Genomic DNA, 25,681 nt, shown 5'->3' with positions numbered 1-25,681 from the left:
ATTCTAAAAAACTAGCCTCCCGAGTAGCTGGGACCACAGGCGCCCGCCACTTCGCCCGGCTAGTTTTTTTGTATTTTTTAGTAGAGACGGGGTTTCACCGTGTTAGCCAGGATGGTCTCGATCTCCTGACCTCGTGATCCGCCCGTCTCGGCCTCCCAAAGTGCTGGGATTACAGGCTTGAGCCACCGCGCCCGGCCCCAGACAAAACTTTAAACCAAAAAATGTTACTACATTTAAAGGCAGACACTTTAGATTGATAAAAGGGTCACCACATCTGGAAGATACCAGAATTATAAACATACATAAAAGAGATCCCCAAAATACATGAAGTAAAAACTGATGGAAACAAGGCCAGAAATACATAATTCTACAGTTAGAGTTGGAGGTAACAATAGCTCAGTTTCTTTTTCTCTTTTTTTTCTTTTTTTGATACGGAGTCTTGCTGTGTCGCCCAAGCTGGAGTGTAGTGGTGCGATCTTGGCTCACTGCAACCTCCACCTCCCAGGTTCACGCCATTCTCCTGCCTCAGCCTCTCAAGTAGCTGGGACTACAGGTGCCCGCCACCACGCCTGGCTAATTTTTTTTTTTTTTTTTTTTTTGAGACAGAGTCTTGCTCTTTCGCCCAGGCTGGAGTGCAGTGGTGCGATCTTGGTTCACTGCAACCTCTGCCTCCCAGGTTCACACCATTCTCCTGCTTCAGCCTCCTGAGTAGCTGGGATTACAGGCACCCACCACCATGCCGGCTAATTTTTTGCATTTTTAGTAGAGACAGGGTTTCACCATGTTAGCCAGGATGGTCTCGATCTCCTGACCTCGTGATCCGCCCACCTTGGCCTCCCAAAGTGCTGAGATTACAGGCATGAGCCACCGCGCCCGGCCACTAGCCCACTTTCAATATTGCCCAGACAGGAGATCAGTAAGGAACCAGAAGATCTGAACAACATTATAAAGCCGAGACCTCACAGGCACCTACAGGGGCACTCCCCAGGAGAGACCACATTCTAGGCCACAAAACAAGTCTCAGTAAATTCAACAGCAATGCACAATGGAATAACATTAGAAACTGGTAACAGAAAGAAATGTGGGCACTTAAAAACATGTAAATTAAACAACACACTCATAAATAACCAATGATCAAAGAAAAAAGTCACATGGGAAATTAGAAAGTAAGTACCTTGAGATGAATGAAAATAAAAATACAACATACCAAAATGTATGGGTTGCAGCAAAAGCAGTGCTCAGAGGAAAATGTATCACCATTAATAAAGAAAAAAGACTTTAAATTGTTTTAAGACGAGAAATATTATGGCTGGGCATGGTGGTCCCAGCTACTCGGGAGGCTGAGGTGGAAGGATGGTTTGAACCCAGGGACCGAGCGCAGTGGCTCATGCCTGTACTTTGGGAGGCCGAGGCAGGCAGATCACCTGAGGTCAGGAGTTCAAGACCAGCCTGGCCAATGTGGCGAAACCCCATCTCTACTAAAAATACAAAAATTAGCCAGGCGTGGTGGCAGGCGCCTGTAATCCCAGCTACACTGGAGGCTGAGGCAGGAGAATTGCTTGAAGCCAGGAAGCAGAGGTTGCAGTGAGCCGAGATCACACCACTGTACGCCATCCCGGGTGACAGCAAGACTCCATCTCAAAACAAACAAACAAAAAAGAGATCTCAAATTGTTTTAATACAAGAAATATTACGGCTTCGCACTGGGGTCCCAGCTACTCGGGAGGCTGGGGTAGGAGGATGGTTTGAGCCCAGGAGGTTGAGGCTGCAGTGATCTACAATCACACCACCACACTCCAGCCTGGGTGACAGAGCAAGACCCCATCTCAAAACAAAACAAAACACGATGAGAAATATGAAGCACATTCACAGAACTAACAGAAACAATACAGAAGAGATGGAGAAACTAAAGATGCAGAAAACAGAAGAATATGGGCCAGGCGCAGTGGCTCACGCCTGTAATCCTGGCACTTTGGGAGGCCAAACTGGGCGGATCACAAGGTCAGGAGTTCCAGACGAGCCTGATCAACATGGTGAACCCCCTATCTCTACTAAAAATACAAAAATTAGCTGGGCGTGGTGGTAGGCGCCTGTAATCCCAGCTACTCGGGAGGCCGAGGCAGGAAAATTCCTTGAACCTGGGAGGCGAAGGTTGTGGTGAGCCGAGATCGCGCCACTGCACTCCAGCCTGAGTGACAGAGCCAGACTCCGTCTCAAAAAAAGAGGAATACCATGTGGAAATCAAGTCAATCAAGTCCTTTAGTACAATCCAGTGCAGAGAAGGAACTGGCCTTGGGAACAGGTGCGGCTCACCCACTGCTGTAGAGAGCAGAGAGCGTGCGGATGGCCCTAGAGGCTGGTGGGCTTAATGGTGGGAAGATGAGGTGGTTTTGTGATTGCTCATTTTTGGAGTGAGGGGAGAGGAAAGAGCAAAAGAAGAGAGATCATGAGCTGAGAGTCAGGAGGGAAGAGGAGGTCCTGGAGATTTGAGGAGAGAGAAGAAAATATGAACCAGTTCTGATGGTGGGGGATTACTGCCTAGAGAAACTACAGATCACCAGGAATCCCAGGGACCTACTGGAACACAACGCGGACAGCTGGTTCCAGCCACGCTCTCCGGCTCAGCCAGCAGCAGAGGTGCATGTTCCCAACAAAACAACACTGGGTTCTGCTCCAAGTGTGAGAAAGGGATGAAGGGAATGGAGTGTAGCTCACAGGGGCAGCAGACCACAGTCCCAGCTGACCTCAAGCAGGAGGAGCATGGGAGAGCACAGACAAGGATGGTTATGGGGGTGACGGTGGCCAAGCCTCCAGACCAGAGGTCCCGGTGGAGTCAGAGGTCTGCTGAAATGCAGGAGGCACCGGAATCACGGAGCTGGGAAACCAGGGAAAACTGTGGTTAGAGAGCAGAGATTCTGGAGCTGGGATGGTTACGGATCACGACCAAGTCTAGGGCGCGACCCTGGGAGCGTGTAAAAGCTGAGGGAAGAGCTCAGCAGAGCGAGGGGGCAGGGAACTGGTGCCCTGCCCTGAGGCCCAGCAGCCACGGGTCCCCACTCACCCATTGCCTTTTGGCAGTTGAGGATCTTAAAGCCACTGTGCATACAGGCGGCCAGGAGCAGGTGGTGGTGGAACGGGTGCCACTTGATTCTCCATACCCCACCCTGCACAGGCGTGTCTGCCAACGGCTGCTTCATGTTCCGTGTGTCCCACAGTAGGATGTGCTCATCATAGCTGAAACCAACCAAACACGGAGGGCATGCAAGGAAAGCCCAGGCTCCCCTGTTCCACAAGGTCCCTGGGGGGCAGAGAACGTCTCCCAGAGACCTGTCCCACGCATCCCTCGAGGACAAAGTCCCGTTTCCCAAACCCCTATACCTACGCTCTGGCGAAGCACTGGCAGACGAAATGCTGCGATGGTGCCGGGAAGAAAGGCAGCGAAAGAGGCGAGAAGGGCCCGAGAGCCTCCCCGGGACTCACCTTCCTGTGGCCAGGACGTGCTCCCAGTGGGGGCTGCTCTGGATGCTGCACACGCCCATGGTGTGTCTGCAAGCAGAGGCAGCGCCTGACCCAGTGCCCAGGACACAGACGCACCCAGGGAACGGAGGGCTGGTGACCCAGGGAGCGGGATGGCCGGTGACCTAGGGAGCGGGAGGGCCGGTGTGAGCACCGAGTGCTGGCTCTTGGGCAGTTACCTTTTGCTGGTGAAGAGGAATCTGCCGGGTACCCTGGTGTCCCAGCCCCTCAGAAGGCCATCGTCGCCCCCTGTGTGGAGACAGAGAAGTATCAACACCACCAATGAGAGGAAGTGACCGTTCTCAGCGAGGCTGAGGCCGTTGATGTCTGTGGGAAGTTCCCCTGGGTGACTTTGCTGGGGGGGGGGTCTTAGGTTGCCACCTCAACAGGAGGTCCTAGAAACAACCCCCAGGAATGTCATTGCTGTGCCTTGACTCTCTACAGACTGCAAGCAGCAAGGGAAAGACAGACGGTCTCTGCCTGCAGGAACAGAAGGGAGGAAATGGAAACTGAAGGGGCCCTGAAGGCCATCAGGTGCTGGCGACCATTGTTCACAGGGGACCATTGTTCACAGGGGACCATTGTTCACAGGGGCCGTTACCAGGCCCCAGGGGCTACACTGCCCTTGCTAAGAGCTCCAGTGATTAAAGCCCTGGCTTCTAAGAACAAGAGTTGCAAGATCAGAGCCCTGAACAGAAACTGCACACAGGAGGCAGCAAGCAGGAGGACTCCACACCGTGCACCTGATAGAAAGGTGCCCTCTGTCATCTTAAAGCACTGGTTTAGGGGAAATAAAAGGATGGGAGAACAGAGGAGTTGGTGCACGGAACCACAACCCATCTTCGAAGAAAAGCAACACAGACATGGGGTGAATGGTGGCACCTGAAGGAAGGGAAGCTCAGGAGCAGGGCCCACAGGGAGAGTGAACAGCAGAAGGAAAACGTCTAGGCCTGACCACATCACCCACCCCACATCATCCAGCTCCCACTACCCACCCACCTTCCATCCATCACACCATCTACCCACCTCCAACCCCATGCAAAAATCCACCATCCATCCACCCATGCACCCACCCACTCACTCATCCACTCACCATCCATCCATCCATCCATCTATCCACCCAGCTGCCCTCCCATTCCATTCAGTCGCCCACCATCCATCCAACAATCCACCATCCATCCACCACCCACCACCCACCACCCACCACCCACCACCCACCATCCAAAAATGCATCCATCCACCCACCATCCATCCATCCAGCCGCCAGCCAGCCACTCACCCACCATCCATCCATCCCTCCACCCACCCACCACCCATCAAATAGGCACTTGCTGAGCACGCACTATGGACCCTCGTAACAGACACTAGGGATACACGGTGAACATGACCTACAGTTAAATGAACCGGCGGAATCAGCTGACCGAGGCATAAAGCCTGCAGATGAGCCTCAAGCAGGAGCTGCCATTCTGTGGCCAATTTGTGCAGAGCAGGCAAAGGCTTCTTTATACATGAGTCTCTCCACTCTCTCATGCCCACACATCCACTCCATCAGGAAATCTGACTGGACCTGCCTTCACTTCTGTCCAGAACCCAACCACGGGTCCTCACCTCCACTACTCCAAACCTGCTCTGGGCTGACTCATCACCTGCCCAGTGGCAAGTCTCCAGGCTGTGCCCCTCCCTCTTGTTGTCTAGACTCACATTCACCAAAGAGGTCGTCATAAATTTTAAAATGCAAGTCAGAATCTGTCATTCCTCTGCTCAACATCCTGCAACAGCTCCCATTTCGTTCTGAGTAGGAAACAAAGTCCTTGGTGGAGCCTGCCGGGCCCTGTGCCCTGGCCCATTTACCTCTGACTTCACCCTCTTCTTTTTTTTTTTTTTTTTTTGAGACGGAGTCTCGCTCTGCCGCCCAGGCTGGAGTGCAGTGGCCAGATCTCGGCTCACTGCAAGCTCCGCCTCCCGGGTTTACGCCATTCTCCTGCCTCAGCCTCCCGAGTAGCGGGGACTACAGGCGCCCGCCACCTCGCCCAGCTAGTTTTTTGTATTTTTTAGTAGAGACAGGGTTTCACCGTGTCAGCCAGGATGGTCTCGATCTCCTGACCTCGTGATCCGCCCGTCTCGGCCTCCCAAAGTGCTGGGATTACAGGCTTGAGCCACCGCGCCCGGCCGACTTCACCCTCTTCTATTCCGCCACTCCCTCAGGTCATCCTAACCGTGCTGGCTGCTGGCTACTCTTCTGCCATAGCGGGGCCACTGCCCACCCTGACCATGCTCTCCAACAGGATAATCTGCACCTGCTCCCAGCACCCTTCTACCTTCTTTCCAAAGCACTCACTGCCCCTGACGTGCCGCGCGGTCTCCTTCCCTGTAACAAACTCTGCTTTGTGTTTACTGTCCGTCTCCCCGCCACAGAATGTCAGCTGAGTAAAAGCAGGGACTTTTATGTGAAAATCAGCCAGGTGTGGCAACTCACACCTGTAGTCCCAGCTACTCAGAAGGCTGAGGCATGACCCTGGGAGGTTAAGGCTGCAGTGACCTGTGATCACACCACTGCACTCCGGCCTGGGTGACACAGCAAGACGTGAGCCACCCACCCCATCCCCAAAATATATTTATATAAATCTTTTTTTTTTTGAGACGGAGTCTCCCTCTGTCGCCAGGCTGGAGAGCAGTGGCGCGATCTTGGCTCACTGCAACCTGTGCCTCCTGGGTTCAAGCAATTCCACTGCCTCAGCCTCCCAAGTAGCTAGGATGACAGGCACCCGCCACCATGCCAGGCTCATTTTTTGTATTTCAGTAGAGACGGGGTTTCACCACGTTGGCCAGGCGGGTCTGGAACCCCTGACCTCGTGATCTGCCCACCCTGGCCTCCCAAAGTGCTGGGATTACAAGTGTGAGCCACCGTGCCCGGACTATATAAATAATTTAAGAAGGCCGAGTGCAGTGGCTCACGCCTATAATCCCAACACTGGGAGGCCGAGGCAGGTAGATCACTTGAGCCCAGGCATTCGAGACCAGCCTGGGCAACATCGCAAAACCCTGTCTCTGTAAAAAAATTTAATTAGTGGGGCATGGTGGTGTGTGCCTATAGCCGCAGCTACTAGGGAGGCTGAGGTGCGGGGGGGATCGATTGAGCCCAGGAGGTTGAGGTTGGAGTGAGCTGAGATTGCACCACTGTACTCCAGCCTGGGTGACAGAGCGAGACCCTGTCTCATAAAAATAACATAGGCTGGGCGCAGTGGCTCATGCACATAATCCCAGCATTTGGGAGGCCAAAGCGGGTGAATCACCTGAGGTCAGGAGTTCAAGACCAGCCTGGCCAACATGGTGAAACCCCGTCTCTACTAAAAACACAAAAATTAGCTGGGCGTGGTGGCAGGTGCCTGTAATCCCAACTACTCAGGAGGTTGAGGCAGGAGAGTCACTTGAACCCAGGAGGCGGAGGTTGCAGTGAGCCAAGATTGCACCACTGCAATCCAGCCTGGGCAACAAGAGCAAAACTCCATCTCTAAATAAATAAATAAATAAATAAATAAATAAATAAATAAATGAAAATAATAAAACTTAAAAAAGAAAGCAGGACTTTTGTCTGTTTAGTTTGCTAAAGTATTCTAATCACCTAGAATAGGGCTCAGCACATAGCATTTGTTGAATGAATCAGTCCAGAATTATTCAATATTACCCTATGGTACCTTTGTTCCGAATTAGCTCGAGGTAGAAGAACCAATCCAAGGAGAGACCTCAAGAAATGAGATCTTCGTGGCTCTCACAGTTCACGGCTGCGACAGCAAACGACACAACAAAGAACCACGCCTTACACACATGCTCACCACTCGGATGAGCAGAGGCGGCATGAGAGCTGCGGTCAGGCCTGCCTGGGGTGGAAGGACGGCTGCTCTGCGTCAGTCTTCTAAGGAGAAGATTTTAAGCTGAGCATGTCAGAAAAGCAGAATTCACCCATGAAGGAAACATCCCGTGACGAAACCCTGAGACTGAGGGAACGTGGACTATTTCAGGAGAAGGTGACTGAGAGCAGAGGAGCCAAAACAAGGCCGGAGAAGCAGGCGTGGACCAGATTCCACAGGCCTTGGGCAATCGCATCGCTATTTTGAATTTTATGAAACAGGAACTAAATGAAACAGGAACTGTGAGGGGTTCTAACGATGAGTGAGATGTGATAAAGTGTGTGCGTTTTTAAAACACTTGCTCTGACTACTGTGTGGAGACGGAAACCATCAGGAATGAAGGCAGGGCCATCACTTACGGCTCTGCTGTGACAAACTAGATGAGACAGAGGCCCAGATGGGTAGCGGCAGGGGAAAGTCAGATCTTTGGCTCTTTGCAAATTCAGCAGCTCCTCTTCCGTCTTCTCTCAGAGACCAGCCCCTCCCACCTGTCCTGAGTTACCTCCACCCCGGAAAGAGAAGCCAAAGCTACCTCCTTCCTGGAATCAGCAGTTAATTTTCCACTCTCACATCAGCTGCCCCAAATGCAAACCATTCACAAGACCTGGAAAGGAATCTTATTTCTCTCATGCTTCCTTTTTTTTCTGGAAGATAAACTAAATCCAAAAAGGGCACAGACAAACCTGAAATCCAACATGGTGATGTCACTATTGTATCCACAGAAACTGGACTTCCAGTAAAAGCATAGAGGATCTGACACGGAGCACATCAGGGAGGCAGGATGGCTCTGCCCACAGGGGCCTGCTCCTCCAACACCCTGGTCAGCACCACCCAAGACCCTGCACTGCCTGAGGCAAGCTACACTTTGCTCTCTAAAGAATAGCTAAGTGGGCCAGGCACGGTGGCTCACGCCTGTCATCCCAACACTTTGGGAGGCCCAGGAGGGAGGATCAGGAGGTCAGGAGATCGAGACCATCCTGACCAACATGGTGAAACCCTGTCTCTACTAAAAACTCAAAAATTAGCCGGGCATGGTGATGGGCGCCTGTAATCCCAGCTACTTGGGAGGCTAAGGCAGAAGAATTGCTTGAACCTGGGAGGTGGAGGTTGCAGTGAGCCAACATTGTGCCACTGCACTCCAGCCTGGCGACAGAGCAAGACTCAGTCTCAAAAAAAAAAAAAAAGTACACTTTCCATAAAAGGTCTTCAAGATCCCAACACAGCTGGAATCAGAGCTGCAGCACAGGCCTCCCCCCTCCCTCTGCTCCTCCCTCAGGAAGCCTTCCATCAGAGGTGACCAGCAGAGGAATACTGACCTGAATACACAATTTCTGTATGCCAGTAATCGAAAGCAGCAATCCAGGCCTCGAACTGATGTGCCTGCCATGAGGCCACTTTCTGCAGCCTGGGCGCCGTCTCATTCACCATCAGGAGGTGGAGCTGCCCTGTGGAGTCACTGCTGATGATCTTCAAGGGCTGGTCCCTGGCCCTAGACACAGGGAACCCATGGAGAAGCCCGGCCGAATGTTATTCGTCAGCCTCTTCTGGTTCCCAAACAAGTCCTGAGAGAGGGTCTCCACAGCCCTGGGATGTGGACACGCCCCTTAAGAGACCGGCTGGCAAAGATCACAACCACTGCTAAGCTCGTCAAAGCCACCAGTGTCGGCTTCTCTAGGTAAAACACTATTGCTGCGTATCTAAAATGGGGGACTTTTTTTTTTTAGAATAGGACCAGCAGCGATGGTGCCAGGGCTGAGGAGCACAGTCGCGGCTGGCCAAAGGTGGCTGGAGTGCTGTAGCCTGAAAAATGGAAGTGGTCCTCAGAGAAAGACTCAGGGCCCCTGACCAAGCCTGGCCCTTACCTTCCAGATTTCCCAGTGGACCAATCTAGGGACAAAGCCAGACACTGCTCCTCCAGGGCAAGGCTGGACAATGGCTCCAGCACGTGGCGCTTCTCCTGGAGAAGAAGAAACTCCATCAAAGGGACGTAGCCCCCCCAGAGCCCAAAAGACTTTTCCTCTCCTGCAGGGAAGTCGCTGTTCCCTCATTTACACCCTACCCGGATGAAGTCCGTCAGTCACTGAGTCGCACTTGCACCTAACACTGAACCCCCTGCCAGGGGCCCCGAGAAGACCTGGGGACACTGGAGCTCACACTCCTCACACTTGCAGGAGGACTTTCCCACAGGCTTGACCTTGGGGCACGGTCTCCCTCCCTTTCACACCCCCTTGCCGTCCTTGCACTCCTAGATGCTGCCGAGACGTCTATGCAGGCTCCAGACCACAATGGCACACGCGCGTGCCCACCCCAGGCCTCCCCAGAGACGACGGGGAAACTCCTCTGGTTTCCACTTCAGAAGCCGCCAGCAGCCATGAGAACGTGGTTGCTCTTTACGCAGATCTATATACATTTTATTTCCTAAACAGCCTAGTCAGTGCTTAACTCCATCCCTGGCTCCCAGCAGGCTGCTGCACCAAAACCCTTTCCTGGGTTCATGCACTCCTCCCTTGGGCCCAGTAGCTGCTCTTTCCCTCCTTTCTAAGACAGGGCAACTGCTCTGCTGCCTTAAGCAAGGCCCTTCCTACACAGGCCCTCGGTTGGCCCAGTCCCACCTGCAGCATCTGCATCGGAGGGAGGGCATAGTCTCAGGCTGTTTACATCACCCCACTACGGGACATCCCCGTTGCCTCCCCCACAGCTATCAGACAAAGTCACTGTGCTAACGCATGGCTCTGCAGCACTGTGAGAAACCCGGAGAAATTCACCCAGGACTCACATGCTTTTCCAATCATCAGTGAGAAATGCCATCTTCACACAGGACGCTCATTGCTACTCTGGGCCCCAGCATCAACCTACGAACGCTTGCCCAGGTTCTTAGAGAACTGTCAGACCCACTGGCAGGTCAATGAACACCCTGTCACTTCAGCCCTTCTGCTGGTGACACACGAGGTGACTTCCTCTTGGAGGTGGATGTAGAATGCAATACAACTTAAAAACAGACTCCATATTATCTTAGAACGTTTATGTATTGTTCACCATCAAAGAGAGATCGTTCTAGAAAAATGTCTGTGTCAGCACAGCCTCCTTCCTAACTCTCTCTATTCAGGTCCCTTCTGCCCCACGGAACAAGTGCAAGTCACTGACCTCAGATTCCACCAGGCGGAGCAGTTGTATGGATCCACTGGCATCTGCCAAGCCCAAGAGGGCATGTCCAGCCACCGGGATGTGACACCTGAGGAGAGGGCCCACCGTAAGCACACCAATGTGCCTAAGGCACAGGAGAGCACCGTGCGTCCCTGTAATCACAGTCACGCTTTGCTTAACAGCGGGGCTGTAGTCCACACAAACCCAGCTGGGACAGCCTACTACACACCTTGACGATATGGTACAGCCCATTGTCCTACGCCACAAACCTTACAGCATGTTACTGCAGGCAAGTGTAACACAACAGTAAGCGGTTGTGTATCTAAACATAGAAAAGATACAGTAAGAATACAATATAAAAGATAAAAAACAGGTGGCTGGGCATGGTGGCTCACACCTGTAACCCCAACACTTTGGGAGGCTAAGGCAGGAGGATCACTTGAGACAAGGAGTTCGAAACCAGCCTGAGCAACACGTCAAGACCTTGTTTCTACAAACAAACAAACAAAAATGAGTGTGGTAAGGCCTGGCACGGTGGCCCATGCCTGTAATCCCAGCACTTTGGGAGGCCGAGGCAGGTGGATCAAGAGGTCAGGAGATCGAGACCATCCTGGCTAACACGGTGAAACCCCGTCTCTACCAAGAATACAAAAATTAGCCAGGCATGGTGGCAGGCGCCTGTAGTCCCAGCTACTCAGGAGGCTGAGGCAGGAGAATGGCGTGAACCTGGGAGGCGGAGCTTGCAGTGAGCCGAGATCACGCCACTGGGCGAGAGAGTGAAAAAAAAAAAAAAAAGAGGCGTGACGGCACGTAGCTGAAGTCTCAGCTACTCGAGAGGCTGAGATGGAGAACTGCCTGAGCCCAGGACTTCAAGGCTGCAGTGAGTTATGATCATGCCACTGCACTCCAGCCTGGGCAACAGAACAAGACCCTGTCTCAAAAAAAAAAAAAAAAAATCAAAAATGATAAAAAGTGGTGCACCTGTATAGGGCAGTTCCATTACGTTAAGGCACCACCATGGTACATGTGCCCCATTGTTGACCAAAACAGAATTATGCCACACATGACTGCATTTAAATCTCAGCTCCAAAAGTGGGCTGGAGCCTACAGTTGTGTTCTCAAACACAAGACGCCCGAGGTTATGAAGTCAGAAAACTCCCATCACTTCCTGGCTGCAACATGACAAAGGAAGTAAGCCCCAGGTAAAGCACTCCCCAAGTGGGAGGCAGGCAGGACAGCAAAGAAATAAACCCAAAGTTGAGACGCAATGCCTGTCTTGTTGAAGGCATCAAGCATCAGGCTCCCCGATTGCCACTCATGACAAATTCTAGACCCAGGGGGATTATCACAGTTGTACCATTTCATGTCCAGGATTGCAGAAGTATCTGTTCTTTGGACCTCGACCAGAGGGTGAGTAGAGTCGTTCTCACTGAAACTGTATAGGAAGAGACGGCCTAAGCGGACTCGAGGCTCCTCAACTTCCATTCTACCCTACAAAAAATGCAGAGGTATTCTCTGATTACCCCAAGACACCAAGGAATCCAAGGGATGGGAAAAGGGATCCAAGGAACTCAAAGGTTTGCCGTGACTGACGGAGTGGAATTCTGCCTGGAAGAACCTCTGGTTGTCTGAGCTGGAGAAACGTCTATTTTCCTGCATATGATTATGAGTAGGTGAACACTCCTGGATCCGGCAGAGAGGGCTCCTTCTCAACTGGCCAACAGGGACCAGCTATGGCTAGGGTAACCACAGAACCCAGTTTGCCTGGGACGGTCCTGACTTAGGCCTGCTGTTCAGTGCCCAGTTTAAATTCTAATATGTACCTACCAGAAGTTAAGGTATAATTCCCACTTTCTCTTTACTGTAGATTCCATCCATTAGCTTGGGCCACACCTGTATATAGAAGACTTTCTGCTCTGAAGATTCTAATGTTGGCCGGGGGCGGTGGCGCCTGCCTGTGGTCCCAGCTACTCAGCAGGCTGAGGCGGGAGGATGCCCTGAGCCCTGGAGTCCGAGGCTGCACTCCAGCCTGGGTGACAGAGCAAGACCTTATCTCAGAAAAAAAGAATATATATACATTTTTTTTTTTTTTTGAGACGGAGTCTTGCTCTATCGCCGAGGCTGGAGTGCAGTGGTGCGAGCTCGGATCACGGTAAGCTCCGCCTCCCGGGTTCACGCCATCCTCCTGCCTCAGCCTCCCAAGTAGCTGGGACTACAGGCGCCCGCATCACGCCCGCCCAAAACATCACTAATTGTTTCGTATTTTTACAGTAGAGACGGGGTTTCACCGTGTTAGCCAGGATGGTCTCGATCTCCTGACCTCGTGACCCGCCCGCCTCGGCCTCCCAAAGTGCTGGGACTACAGGCGTGAGCCACCGCGCCCGGCCGAGAATAATGTTTTTAAAAAGATTCTAAACTGTTTCTGACCTACGTCCTGGCCAAACGGCCAACATCCCCTCTTCACCTCCTGGGCGATTCTGTGCGCCTCTGGGCCTTAACCTCGTGGCCGGCCCTGCCCTGCCCTGCCGTGCCCTGCCCTCCCCTCCCCTCCCCAAGCCGCGACGCGCGCACCTTGCTCTGGGGGTCGGCAGGCGGGTCCTCCGGCCGCCGCAGCTGGTAGGTCCCGCACGCCAGCAGGTGCCTGCAGCCTTGCAGCGGGCACCACTCCACCGAGTCCGCGGTCAGCTCGGTGTCCACCGTCTGCAGGGCGAAAGCGCCCATCATCCAGCCCTCGGGGAAGGCGGCGGAGCCGGCGGTAGAGGCAGGTCGGCAGGGCCGGGCTGGGCACTGCGCGGGGCGGCGACGCCGGGGCCGGCGAGACGAGCTCGGAGGCTCAGGGACACTGTCAGCCCGTGCCGTCTCTCTCGCGACTCCTTCCGGGGCGCCGGGGCGGGACATCCGGCCGGGCCTTGGCAGCCGTGGACGCCCCCGGAAGACCAGGCTCCCGCGCCCCCTGGCGGCCGGCTGACCGCGGCGGGCTTCAGGCGCCAGACGCGCCGCTTCCTGCGGGGCCGTGGAGACCGAAGGCTCCTCCACGGAGCAGGTTTGGAGACGGCAGGTTAGTGACAGAGCCTTAGGTTTGAAGCCGCCTTTGCAAAAACTCTGTGAGAAAAACCCCAACAGCGAGCTGCGCTAGCGCACCCTGTGGCGCCCTCCTGTTACTCCTGGGCCGTCGGGCCGCGCTGACTTGTTAGGCTAGTTTTCCTGACAGGCCTTGCCCCGGCATCAACGCCTTCGTCAAGCTGAGGAGGAGCCCGCGCCGCACGAAGCCCAGCACTCCGAGGCCGCAGGCGCACCCTGCCTGCCTCCTGCGAACCCGCCATGGCGGAGCTGCCCCTCGGAGCCCGCCTTCCAGGGTCTTTGCTTGTCTGACACCCGTGGCTGCATCGGGGCCCCCCAGGAGCGGCTCAGCAGGTGGACGTGGTTATCGGCACCAGTCGCCTGGCCGCCGCCCCCCTCCCCCAAAACTGCCTTTGAAAATACCCCTAACCTCGGAGCTTTGGACAAGATGATCTGAGGACGAACTCCATCTCCCACGTGGCGTGGCCGGCCCGTGTCTATTAATTTTTATTTTTTGAGACGGAGTCTCGCTGTCCCCCCAGGCTGGAGTGCAGTGGCGCAATCTCAGTTCACTGCAAGCTCCGCCTCCCGGGTTTAAGCCGTTCTCCTGCCTCAGCCTCCTGAGTAGCTGGGATTACGGGCACGTGTCAGGATGCCCAGCTATTTTTTGCATTTTTAGTAGAGACGGGGTTTCACCGTGTTAGCCAGGATGGTCTCGACCTTCTGACCTTGTGATCCACCCGCCTCGGCCTCCCAAAGTGCTGGGATTACAGGCGTGAGCCACTGCATCCGGCCCTAAACTTTATTTCTTTACTGCAATCCATGGTCTGAATGTGTGCAGCGGGCAGGAAGAACCCCTCGGGCCCTTACAGGTTGAACTGTGCCCCCAAAAAACAATGTACTGAAGACCCCAGCACCTCAGAGCGCATCCTCATTAGCAAACAGGGGCTCTCAGAAGCAGCTGGGTTAAAATGAGGTCACGGCGTAGGCCCTGACCCAGAGGAGCTGGAGTCCGCTGAAGGGAAAGCTGATGCAGACTTGCAGGGCCATCGCTGTGCAGACCACAGGGAGGCAGGCGAGGCCCCTGGCTGGGAGGAGGCGTCCGCATCTGAGGGCCCTTGCCTGCGCCTTCATCTGAGACTTCAGCCTCCAGAACCTAGAGCGTGAATTCCTGCTGCTTCAGGCTGCACAGCTCATGCCGCTTTGTTGTGGCAGCTCCGGGAAGCTAAGACGGACTTGACTGAAATATACGGGTGCCTGGGTATTCAGCCTCAGGGCTTCAAGCAGGGCTGTGGCTAAAGACATGGCGGGGAGCCAACAGCTCAGAACGCAGCGGAGACAGAGGCGCAGAAAAGGCTGGCCAGGAAGGCAGCAGGGCGTTCCAAAAGGGCCTCAACCACACACATCTACGTGGGAGGGAGAGTGGCCAGGTGAAGCATCCCAACGCACCACGCTCCAAACAAGCTTCATAGAAGCAGCCCCACAATGCAGCCATCTGGATGTCCTCATGAGTGTCTTAGATACCCGGCTACGAAGACCAAGAAGTCAGGGCCACAGAAGGGGAGATGACCAGAGGACTGGGTATCAGATGAGAGGGAAGCAGTGGTGGGGCCCATCCCACCCTCACGGTGCCACCTGCTGGGATGAGGCCTAGAGGAGCTGCCACATGCAAACCTAGAACCTGCACCGCCCCTTCCCCAGCATGGTGTCTCACAGGTGGGAGGCCCTGGGCGCTTCTTCCGGTGCATTTTTCTGATGAATAACTGACTGCCAAACAAGGCAGCCCTGCTAGTCAGGGGATAACATGGCCACTTCCCTAGATGCAGGCAAAGGGGCCCCCGCACACCGTGCCTATCCTCAGACTCCATCTGAAAGCAGCTGCCTGAAGGCACTCAGGGCTCCAGGCCTGAAGACTGCCCCAAACCCCAACCTGCTGACCATCTCTAGGGACACATATGTCCCCCTCCCTGACAGCTTTCACCTACTCAGCAAAAAATGTCCCCGACCTTCACAGCAGCAAAGGGGGCTTCTCAGGGCCTGATGTGGGCACATGCAGTTCTCTAAACTCCAGGAAATCCTGCAGAGTTTGTTGCTATCACCCACTTTCAGCAGGCCTGTTCTTCAGGAGCCTCCAGGGTACTGCCAGAGAAGCTACTGGAAGTTTTGCTTACAGACAAAAGGCCAGCCCAGCCAGGAACAGCAATGAGAACACACAGGGCGTCCTGGAACGTGGCAGTGGAGCTCCAAGAGGGGAAAGTGTAACAGGAACCTGCGGGACCAACACAGGCTTGGACCGGACCAGACCAGACAGGTCAGAGTCGGACTGGCCAGGCTTTCAGCTCCCAAGAAGCAAGGCCTCTGGCTGGGCGCACCTGGAGACAGGCAGGATCCCAGCCACACAGCCTGGCATGTTTCCCTGGGGCGGCTCTATGGGTACAAGATGCTGACCAGCCCCAGACACCTGGGGCTCCCCAAGGAGGGAGGGCTATCCTGGAAGCCACAGCCCTGCAGAGGGATGGAGAAGTGAGGCCCTCACCTCACCCTGGCTGGCCAGCCCCCTCCACTGTCGGCAGCAGGTCTGCTGAACATGCCCTGTGGATTCTTCTGGGCAGAAGCTGTCACTGCTGAGCTGCCAGCCACTTCACACATAAATCAGGCAAGAACCAACCAATGTCAGGGGCTAGAGCATCCCACTCGCAATGAACCAGTGGGCAGCTGACTTAGCACCTGCACCAGTCCTGCCACAAGACAAGGACAGAGTCTCACTCACGCTCACTGCTGGACTCAGGAAGTTCTGAGTTCACCTGCTCCTCAGAAGGGCCCACCAGGAGCAAGGGCACGTCCTCCTGCCCTCACAGGGATTCGGCTCCACTCAAGATGACCTCACCCTCAGCAGCACAAGAGGGAGGCAGAGCAGAGAATGTCTGAGACGCCGGATGATTCCACCCCTTTACTTTGCCTTTGTGGACACAACTCCTGTGCAGGCCGCGCTCCATGGGGCTCCCGTGGCCCAGGGGAGAAGCTTCAGCTACAGGACAGTTTTTAGACACGTGGCCGGACCGTTTGCCATTCGAGGATTACAGCAAATGATTCTATTTGTAATTTCTACCCTTCCCATTGCCTCCCCCCAAAAAAAACTGTACATGAGTTTACAAACATATTAACATATAAATAATGAGAACCGTCCTGGTGGGAGCCTCCTTCGTTGTCTCTGCTGGAGATGAACACTGAGGGGCGCTATAACCACACAGACTGCCTGTGACATCGGGAGTCTCACAGCGGTTGTCCTGGGCCCGCAGCTGGCTTTTTCGGCACCTCCAGGTTCAACCACCAGTCTGTCTCTGCTGTGCCCAGGGTAGAGCCCGGGAGCTGCGAGTGTGTGCGGCTCTCCCGCCCGTCATCGCTCTGGCTCAAGCTCATGCTGGAAGGGACGCTTCCTCTCCCGACAGTGCTTCTTGTGGGCTGGCCAGTCCTTCTGCTGGCACTGGGAGCCACAGTACCGGGCCACCTGGCAGCGCCCACAGATGTTGAACTCCCGGAGCTGAAATACAGAACACTTGTGGCTTCACCGTCATGCCCGGGATGCAGTGTGGGGCAAAGACTGCATCGCACGGACAATCTGACGGACCCAGCAAAACACCATGTACCAAGGCTGGAGGGCCTGGGCCCTGGTCAGGCCAGCACAAGGGCAAAGGGAGACCACCCTGGTGGAAAAGCCCAAGTGGTCTCTGGGGAATGGGGCCCTGTGGTGGGAGGGCAAGACCCCAAACCAAGGCTGGGCTACAGGGTAGAGGTGCCAAGGACCAGGCCGCACTGCAGCACACCCACCTGCTTCTCAATCACCGTGCAGGGAGGGTAGTGGCACTCGTAGTAGGTGCAAGAATTCTCCTCCTCTTCCACTACATCCCCGTTGGCATTATAGTACCGGGTCACATTTAGGACAGGAAACTGTTCTTCTATAGGGTCTGTAGGCAGCTGCTGAATTGCAAGCCAATACAAGCTTTGCTCCCTTAAAGAAAGAAGCAGACACTTCAGTGCACTCTGGCCAAATGGGGCCAGCACACGGCGGGTGATGTGATGAGTCCAGAGAGTGCCATCCTGCCCAGGCCACCCGGCCCGAATTCCAGTCTCCTCTGGCGCATCCCTGCTGCATGTGCTTTTCACCACCTGACAATAAATATTGTGTCTCGTCTTCCCACTCACCCATAAGCACCGCCTCATCTGTCACCCTGTCCCCAGCACCTGGGACTGATAGGCACACAGTAGGCAGGAGGCAGGGCCCAGGTCAGGACCCTGTGCAAAGCAAGGCAGCCCCTCTCCTTGCCCTTGACCTGCAGAGGTGCCCATTACTGCCCTGTCGGTCCACCTCCCCTTCCACGCCGGAAGCTGCCCTACATCCATCTGTACACGTGTTGTACAGAACAGGCCCTGGAGCGAGCACTGGCTACTCAGAGGCAAGTGTGGGCAGCCCCAGCCCTGCTGCATCACAGAGTAAAGGAGCTGCATAAACCACCCCAACAACCCTGTTCTCTGAGGCCAGACCCTGAGGAGACTTGGTTAAAAGGTGGAAGGATCAGGACGTGGGAAGATGTCAGTGAGGTCCCACCAGACAGAGGCAAGTTTCACACACTGCTGGCTTCTGAAGACAGAAAAGGAAAACACCCCTTTGCCAACAGGCCCCTTTTGTGGGGGCTGAGCTGACACAGTGCCAGGAAAGGAGAGCAACAGCCCAGGCCTGACAAAGACAGGGTGACCCCATCCCAAAGAGCCAGACCACAGGGAGGCCACAAACTGGGATCCAGAAGGACGCACAGCACCCAGCCATTCAGGACGTCAGGCCCACACTGGCTAGCTGACTTCGGCTTGTGGCCTGGGGTGCTGACCCAGCACAAGAGGCCCAATACCTGCTGGGTTCTAAAACCCCATGTTGGCAAACCAAAGATGGCCGAGCCTGATCAGTCCTGAGCCACCGCAGGCCACCTCCTGCAGCAGGGGGTTGTATAAGGCCGCAGCCTCAGTGCAACTCATCCTGCCGTGCCCACGGAGAATGGGCTGACCAGGAGCATCAGCTCAACACCCCCTTTCCAAACAGCTATTCTTAACGGCAGTTATCTCCCCTCCTGACTAGGAAGGGTGCTGAGAGGATTCAAGGTAACATTCAGTCACAGGCTGGCCGGACCGTGAGTCTTATTGAGAACCGGCTGAAATGACCCGTACCACGGCAGGGACAGATGACATCGCCTGGTGGAGTGGTGGGCAGTGGGGGAACTTGTGGAGTCGGGGAGGTCCCATCCCAGCATCAACACTGAGCATGTATCAATGTGGGACAACGCAGGAGGAGATGCTACGGATGCTGCTTTGCCTGCCACGCACTCCTTCCCCTTCCCGTGGATGACACAACTCTGACTTCACGTAGAGAAGGGATTCAAAGCAAGCTAACTACAGTTCATCCCAGGGCTTCCCCAGACACCACCAGCACACGGTGCCTGCTTCACTCCACAGGTGCTGGGTAGTGCGCATGCCGCCTCTCGGAGAGGAGCCGGGAGTGGGGGCGCAGAGCTGGAGGCAGCAGCATCCCTGGCTCTCCACATTTCAGTCAGGATACCAAAACGTACCCTATTTTTGTTTCAGCCAAATTGAGCTGTTTCTGTTTCTTGCAACCCAAAGTTCCAGCTAACATAATCCCCGAAAGAAAAAAAAAATCCCATCCAACAATCGTAAGAGGATTGGCGTCACTCACAAGCAGTATGAGAGAAGGGTCAAAACTCTAATATTAGAGCAGGGACCGGGCATGGTGGTGCACACCCGTTATCTCAGCTACTCAAAAGGCTGAGGCGGGGCCAGGCGTGGTGGCTCACACCTGTAATCCCAGCACTTTGGGAGGCTGAGGCAGGCGGATCCTCTGAGGTCAGGAGTTCAAGACAGCCTGGCCAACATGCCGAAATCCTGTCTCTACTAAAAATACAAACGTTAGCCAGGCGTGGTGGCGGGCACCTGTAGTCCCAGCTACTAGGAAGGCTGAGGCAGAATTGCTTGAACCAGGCAGGCAGAAGCTGCAGCGAGCCAAGATCGCGCCACTGCACTCCAGCCTGGGCGACGGAGCCAAACTCCGTCTCAAAAAAAAAAAAAAAAAAAGTGGCCGGGCGCAGTGGCTCAAGCCTGTAATCCCAGCACTTTGGGAGGCCGAGACGGGCGCATCACGAGGTCAGGAGATCGAGACCATCCTGGCTAACATGGTGAAACCCCGTCTCTACTAAAAAATGCAAAAAACTAGCCGGGCGAGGTGGTGGGCGCCTGTAGTCCCAGCTACTCGGGAGGCTGAGGCAGGAGAATGGCGTAAACCCGGGAGGTGGAGCTTGCAGTGAGCTGAGATCCGGCCACTGCACTCCAGCCTGGGGGACAGAGCGAGACTCCGTCTCAAAAAAAAAAAAAAGTGCTGAGGCAGGAGGATTTCCTGAAGCCAGGAGTTTGAGACCAGCCTGGGCAACACAGTGAGACCCATCTGTAAAATTAATTAATTACATTAAATAAACAGAGCAGGGAACAAAACCACTAGCCCAACAAGAACGAGACACCGCAGGCTCTGCCTTCATCCTGAGAGGCCCAGTGAGGAGGGGATGGGGGAGACTTGCAGGACTCCCTCCAGGGTGGCAGGAATAGCAGTTTGGGGGTGGCATTTTGGAGACCTGGGGACTGTCCCCACATCACCAACCAGTGTCTCAGGTGCTCCCACTGTTTCCACCTCGGCTGCACGGGGCTCTAGCATGACCCTGAGGTGACAACTGCAAGGATTCTACCCACAGCCACCAACCATCACCAAGCCCAAAACACTAAACCTTACCAGCGTTGCTGATAACCATCTGCTAGGGCAGTTCGCATTGCTTGCACCAGGAAAGGCTGCCCAGAGGCTTGAGGACATGCCCAGAAGCCCCAGGGCGACTGGGGAACATGTCAGCGAAGCGTGTGTGGCTGGGGACTCCCTGGCTCATCTGGGTTCCCAACCCCCATCCTGCTGGTCCCTCGGCTCTTCCCAAGGGCTCCATGAAGTTCACAGCCTGGCTGATTCTAGGGCCAGCAGGAACTGCCCTCCCACGTGGGAAGCCCATGCAAAGCACTGCTTTCAGGATCACAGGCAAGTGGGGGGCCAAGGGCTGAGCCCTGAACCACACATTCTCTGCTTTAAACTTTTGCTTAACGAAAACTGTTTAGCAAAAGAACACAACAAAAAGACCCATCTGTGTGCACTGAAAGGAATCCTAAGATGAGGAGAGAAGGGAGGAATCCCGAGGTGAGGAGAGAAGGGAGGAATCCCGAGGTGAGGAGAGAAGGGAGGAATCCCGAGGTGAGGAGAGAAGGGAGGAATCCTGTGAGGAGAGAAGGGAGGAATCCTGAGGTGAGGAGAGAAGGGAGGAATCCTGTGAGGAGAGAAGGGAGGAATCCTGAGGTGAGGAGAGAAGGGAGGAATCCCGAGGTGAGGAGAGAAGGGAAGAATCCTGGGGTGAGAAGGAAGGAATCCCGAGGTGAGGAGAGAAGGGAGGAATCCTGAGGTGAGGAGAGAAGGGAGGAATCCTGAGGTGAGCAGAGAAGGGAAGAATCCTGGGGTGAGAAGGAAGGAATTCTGAGGTGAGGAGAGAAGGAAAGAATCTTGAGGTGAGGAGAGAAGGGAGGAATCCTGAGGTGAGGAGAGAAGGAAGGAATCCTGAGGTGAGAAGGGAGGAATCCTCAGGTGAGGAGAGAAGAATCCTGAGGTGAGGAGAGAAGAATCCTGAGGTGAGAAGGGAGGAATCCTGGGGTGAGAAGGGAGGAATCCTGAGGTGAGGAAAGAAGAGAGGAATCCTGAGGTGAGAAGGGAGGAATCCTGGGGTGAGAAGGGAGGAATCCTGAGGTGAGGAAAGAAGAGAGGAATCCTGAGGTGAGAAGGGAGGAATCCTGGGGTGAGAAGGGAGGAATCCTGGGGTGAGGAAAGAAGAGAGGAATCCTGGGGTGAGAAGGGAGGAATCCTGGGGTGAGGAAAGAAGAGAGGAATCCTGGGGTGAGAAGGGAGGAATCCTGGGGTGAGAAGGGAGGAATCCTGAGTTGAGCAGAGAAGAATCCTGAGGTCAGGAGAGAAGGGAGGAATCTTGGGGTGAGGAGAAAAGGGAGGAATCTTGGGGTGAGGAGAGAAGGGAGGAATCCTGAGGTGAGGAGAGAAGGCTGATGCCTCCCGGGGTGTGGGGCACAAGCCCTGCTCACACCGAGTCCCAGCGTGGGCCCTGCCCTGGAGCAAGCAGCCCTTCTCCCCACTTTGTCATGCCAGCTAAAGGGAGGTTCCCAGAGCCAATTATCAGAAGAGCAACGCAAAAACACATACCAAGGTCCTTCACGCTCCCATAAAGAAAAGGAGGATTCCACACTTTGGGGAAAAACAATGAAAGTCCCAAAACACACAGAAGCATCAGGGCTCAGAGGAGGAACACGAGACCCTCTTGGAAACAAGAGCTTTGGAGGTGGCCCTCCTCAAAAGGCACCTCTGCCAGCATCACCAGGCCCTGAGAAGACCCACCTCTGTTTGCTGGAGGTCTCTTCAGCCTTGGGCCGCCAGCCCCACGGCACCAGCTGCAGGTTGTCCAGGCGATTGTCCACAGTCACAGCGTTGAGGTGTACCACCTGGAAGCCCGGGGCCACGCCCCCCCGGTGCCGCTCCCTAGAAACAGACAGCAAACCCTGCATCTAACCCTGCATCGCTGCCTCCCACCCTCACAGATAACCAAAGTCCTCCAGGAAGAAACATCAGCCATGTGATCTGATCAGGCCCCTGCTCCTCTGGAGGAGGGTACCTCAGGCGGAAAGCTGCTGAGAGAAACCCAAGCACCTGATCTGTGGCCCAAACAGGACAGGGATACAGGGAGGACCTGGCCCCTGGACTTCGGAGCACAGACAGCCAAGGGTGGAACACAAAACCACCTGAGCAGATGCCCTGGAGACAGCTCCCCATCTGAGTGGTCCCCACCATGCACACCAGGGGGCTCAGCAAAAAACCAGCAAGGGGAGCAACCACCGTCCCTCCAGAGGCCGCCAGTCCCGGGCAAGCTTCCAGCAGAAAGTCCACTTGGTGTTTGAAGCGTAACATACAAATCATTCATTCCTTTGAGTTAGTGGCAAAGCACACAAAAATAACTGCGAGATTCAGGGAAGGCAAGGCAGGGCCTCAGTGGGGCAGGGGGCTCCAGGCGCCCTGTGCCATCGGAGCTCACCCAGGAGCCCAGTGGCAGGGGGCAGAGGCAGCTTGGAAACACCCACCACAGCAGTTCATGAAGGAGTCTCCCAGAGCCCCTTCCTCGGTTCTTGTCAAAGGCATAGGCAAATATCTTAGCACCATTTCCATCTGCATCCACTTCCATTCGGGCCTGAGAAGGAACAAGGGAAAGAGCTATTAAAAAGCCTCCAACACTCAGCAACACTTCAATTCCCTCTTAGAAAAACCAAGTGAAACAAGCAAGCCAGAGGGACAAATGCCAGCCCTGTCCCTGAGACCCTGGGGAGTGCAGAGCCTCCCATAGGCACATGGCTCCCAGGGGCCAGCGTGGCCCACCACCACTCTGTCTATCCAGGCAAGAAACACTCACAAACAACTCTGCAAAATACAATGGACATAGGCAAATACATTTTCCTACCCTTGAAAAAAGCCCACAGTGCAGTGAGATAGAGAAACCCCTGGACAAGTCACTACTGTGACTGTGTGGGGCACAGAGATAAAGTGTGGTGAGGGAGGCCAAGCTCAGTGGCAGGAACGGAAGCTGGGAAGAGGCAGGAAGACCCCATGAGAGCAGAGAACGAGAGGCAGCTGGGCAGCCAGGAGGGGCTAGGGCAGGCTCAGCAGGTGGCAAGCTCTAAGGAACAAGGTCTTCGAGCTAACAGACATGGTCCACGTGACACAATCGCAAACGTGAGAACATTCCATTTGCTTTCAAGAAGAGCTAACAGCGGGGGTGAAAGTGAGGAAAGACCAGTGACGCCAAGCCGCGTGGGCCACAGTGGGAGCAACAGCCAGGTTCTGCGGGGCCACGGCTCCATGTGGGGCTGAGGGCTCAGGGCTCACAGGCCAGCCCCAGATGTCCACTTGTGGGGCCACCTGCTCTTGCAGCACAGGAGAGGGCTCGCTCCTCGTGACCCTCCTGGGCACTGACCACAAGCATTAAGGGAGGGAACAGGCATCCTTACTTACCTCAAAGGAGTAGCTTTCCACCAGCGGGATGTCCTGCTCATCGATCAGCGTGTATTTGGTCTGGAAGTTAACCACATGTTTCAAATCATTACATTTGAGATCTGCGTGAGGTGCAGTAACCTTATAACCAGAACAGGCAGGAGCCTGTTGCATTTTCCTGTGAAGTGGAAAGTAACCACAGGCCTCTTCAGACCAAGACAGCTCAGCACACGGGGGCCTCATTCCACCATTTGGGGTGGTGCAGTCTACGCCAAAACACAGGCAGACTGGTTAAAAGACAGCAGACCACTTTCATCTGCTCCAGAGGAGCTGGTATCAGGCCTCATCCTCGCAGGCCTAACCCCAACAGTGGCACCGAACATTTAACACACCAATAAACCTAGGCAGAAACGGTTTCACTGAGCTGAGGGAGGGTCCGGGGCTGAGGCAGAAGAGCCAGAAGGTTTTGATTAGGGTGTGTTTATTAAGCTGAGCTGCTCATTGAAATGCCCTTTTCAGTTTTTTGTCCATCTGAAATGTTCCAAAGAAAAGCTGTAAGGGATGACAATGTCATCGGTGGTGGAATCAGAAGGGGTCTCAGGTCTCTGACCTGACTGGGGAGCCCACCCTTCCCTGGTGGAAAAAAGCCTCCTCCCCAGCAGGCCCTGCCTATGCTCTTGCAGCAGGGGCAGGAAACAGGAACAGGTCCCAGAACGGGCCAGTCTCCCTCTTGGCAGTTTTTCTTCTGGGATCTGAACCTGTTTTACCTGACGCCGCCTGACACTGCCTCCGCTCCTCTCTCCCACCAGAAGCTGCAGCCGCTGGTGATGGGAACAGGGCTCCCATCCGGGTAAGGACCCTGGCTGGGGCAGCTGCATAGGTGGCTCCGAGAAACCGCCAAGCCTCAGTGCCCACAGGTGCCATGGAATCCCCAGCCTCAAACGTGCAGCGTGGGGGCCAGGTAAGAAGAGAAATCGAGGAAGGCCCTGAGTCTGCAGCATCAGGGCCCAGGCTTCTTCCTCTCCGCTCTGAGCCCGAGGCTCAGCCTAACCTGGCCAACCCCTGGCAGCGTTACAACGAGCCCGAAGCCCTGCTGAGAACTGGGAGGCAGAGAAGAGCCCACACCAGACCCGCCTCGGCGAGAGGTGTGGAGGTGGCGCTGCCTCGCAAAGGGCGCTGTGTTTAAACCGTGTGGCCGCACCGGCAGCCCGGACGCCGCGCTAGGCCCCGGCTCCCGACACCACGGGGAGGGCTCCGGGAGAACGCGGCCGGGCTCGAGACAGGGCCGTGGCCTCCGCCTCCTGCAGGGCAGGGCCGAGGGCAGCCAGGTGCGCCCCGCAGCCGAGGGGTGCGCGCCCGCCGGCCTGCGAGAGGAAGCTGCACCCGCGCGGGGCCAGCAGCCGGGCCCGCGCAGCGTCCCCCGCCCCGCTGGGGCCCATCCCGGGCTCCGCGCCCCCGCCCCGGCCGCCGCCCGCACAACCGCCCCCGGCCCCGGCCCCCGGCCCCGCGCGGAGGCCAGGACGGGCGAGACGGGCCGGGCCGCGGGCTCCGCGCCGCTCACCTTCCCGGCCACCCGGCCGAGCCGCACGATACCCAATTTGAAGTCGGTCATGGCCGGGCCTGCGCTCTCGGCCGGCAGCGCCGCTCCCTCGGGAGGCGCCGGGCGGGGGCCGGGGCGAGGCCGCGGCGCGCCGGGGCAGGACGGGACCGGAGCCGGGGTCGGGGTAGCAGCCAGGCGGGCCCCGGGCGGGACGAGGCTGGGCCGGGCTCGGGCCTCCGCCGCCGCCTCGCGCCCGCCGGACCTGCCACGCGCCGCCGCCGCTGCCGCCGCCACCGCGCGCACCACAGCGAGCGGAGCGGAGGGGCGGGG

At 55.6% G+C, this 25,681-nt stretch overlaps 2 protein-coding genes across 2 annotated transcripts in view; both read right to left on the bottom strand.

The window, feature by feature from the left end:
- DPH7 (diphthamide biosynthesis 7) overlaps positions 1-13,698 on the bottom strand; it is a 28,922-nt gene extending 15,224 nt beyond the window's left edge. The window contains exons 1-8 of the mRNA XM_025360463.1: positions 13,140-13,698; positions 11,926-12,059; positions 10,569-10,656; positions 9,287-9,381; positions 8,741-8,913; positions 3,696-3,765; positions 3,481-3,546; positions 3,018-3,234 (exon numbers count right to left, since the gene is read on the bottom strand). Coding sequence (XP_025216248.1) covers positions 3,018-3,234; positions 3,481-3,546; positions 3,696-3,765; positions 8,741-8,913; positions 9,287-9,381; positions 10,569-10,656; positions 11,926-12,059; positions 13,140-13,466 — 1,170 coding nt within the window. The 5' untranslated portion in view covers positions 13,467-13,698. The remainder of the gene's footprint in view (positions 1-3,017; positions 3,235-3,480; positions 3,547-3,695; positions 3,766-8,740; positions 8,914-9,286; positions 9,382-10,568; positions 10,657-11,925; positions 12,060-13,139) is intronic.
- Positions 13,699-16,554: 2,856 nt separating this feature from the next.
- Positions 16,555-25,658, bottom strand: ZMYND19 (zinc finger MYND-type containing 19). The gene is made up of 6 exons (XM_025359732.1): positions 25,373-25,658; positions 23,833-23,892; positions 22,908-23,014; positions 22,171-22,311; positions 17,457-17,637; positions 16,555-17,169 (listed from the first exon to the last, which is right to left on the bottom strand). The coding sequence occupies exons 1-6, from the start codon at positions 25,421-25,423 to the stop codon at positions 17,026-17,028; spliced, it is 684 nt and encodes a 227-aa protein (XP_025215517.1). The 5' UTR covers positions 25,424-25,658; the 3' UTR covers positions 16,555-17,025.
- Between the last annotated feature and the right edge of the window lie 23 nt (positions 25,659-25,681).

This window comes from Theropithecus gelada, chromosome 15 (genome assembly GCF_003255815.1).
Source record: "Theropithecus gelada isolate Dixy chromosome 15, Tgel_1.0, whole genome shotgun sequence".
In the NCBI taxonomy this organism is placed as follows: domain Eukaryota; kingdom Metazoa; phylum Chordata; class Mammalia; order Primates; family Cercopithecidae; genus Theropithecus; species Theropithecus gelada.
Note: the sequence above shows the minus strand (reverse complement) of the source record. Positions and strands in the feature narration are given on the sequence as shown.

Excerpts from the sequence above, each read along its gene's own strand:
- ZMYND19 (XM_025359732.1), bottom strand. The coding sequence starts at position 25,423 with ATGACCGACTTCAAATTGGGTATCGTGCGGCTCGGCCGGGTGGCCGGG. Across the intron at positions 23,893-25,372 it reads TCGGCCGGGTGGCCGGGAAG|ACCAAATACACGCTGATCGA; the intron begins GTGAGCGGCGCG and ends GTTAACTTCCAG. Across the intron at positions 23,015-23,832 it reads TGGAAAGCTACTCCTTTGAG|GCCCGAATGGAAGTGGATGC; the intron begins GTAAGTAAGGAT and ends GTTCCTTCTCAG.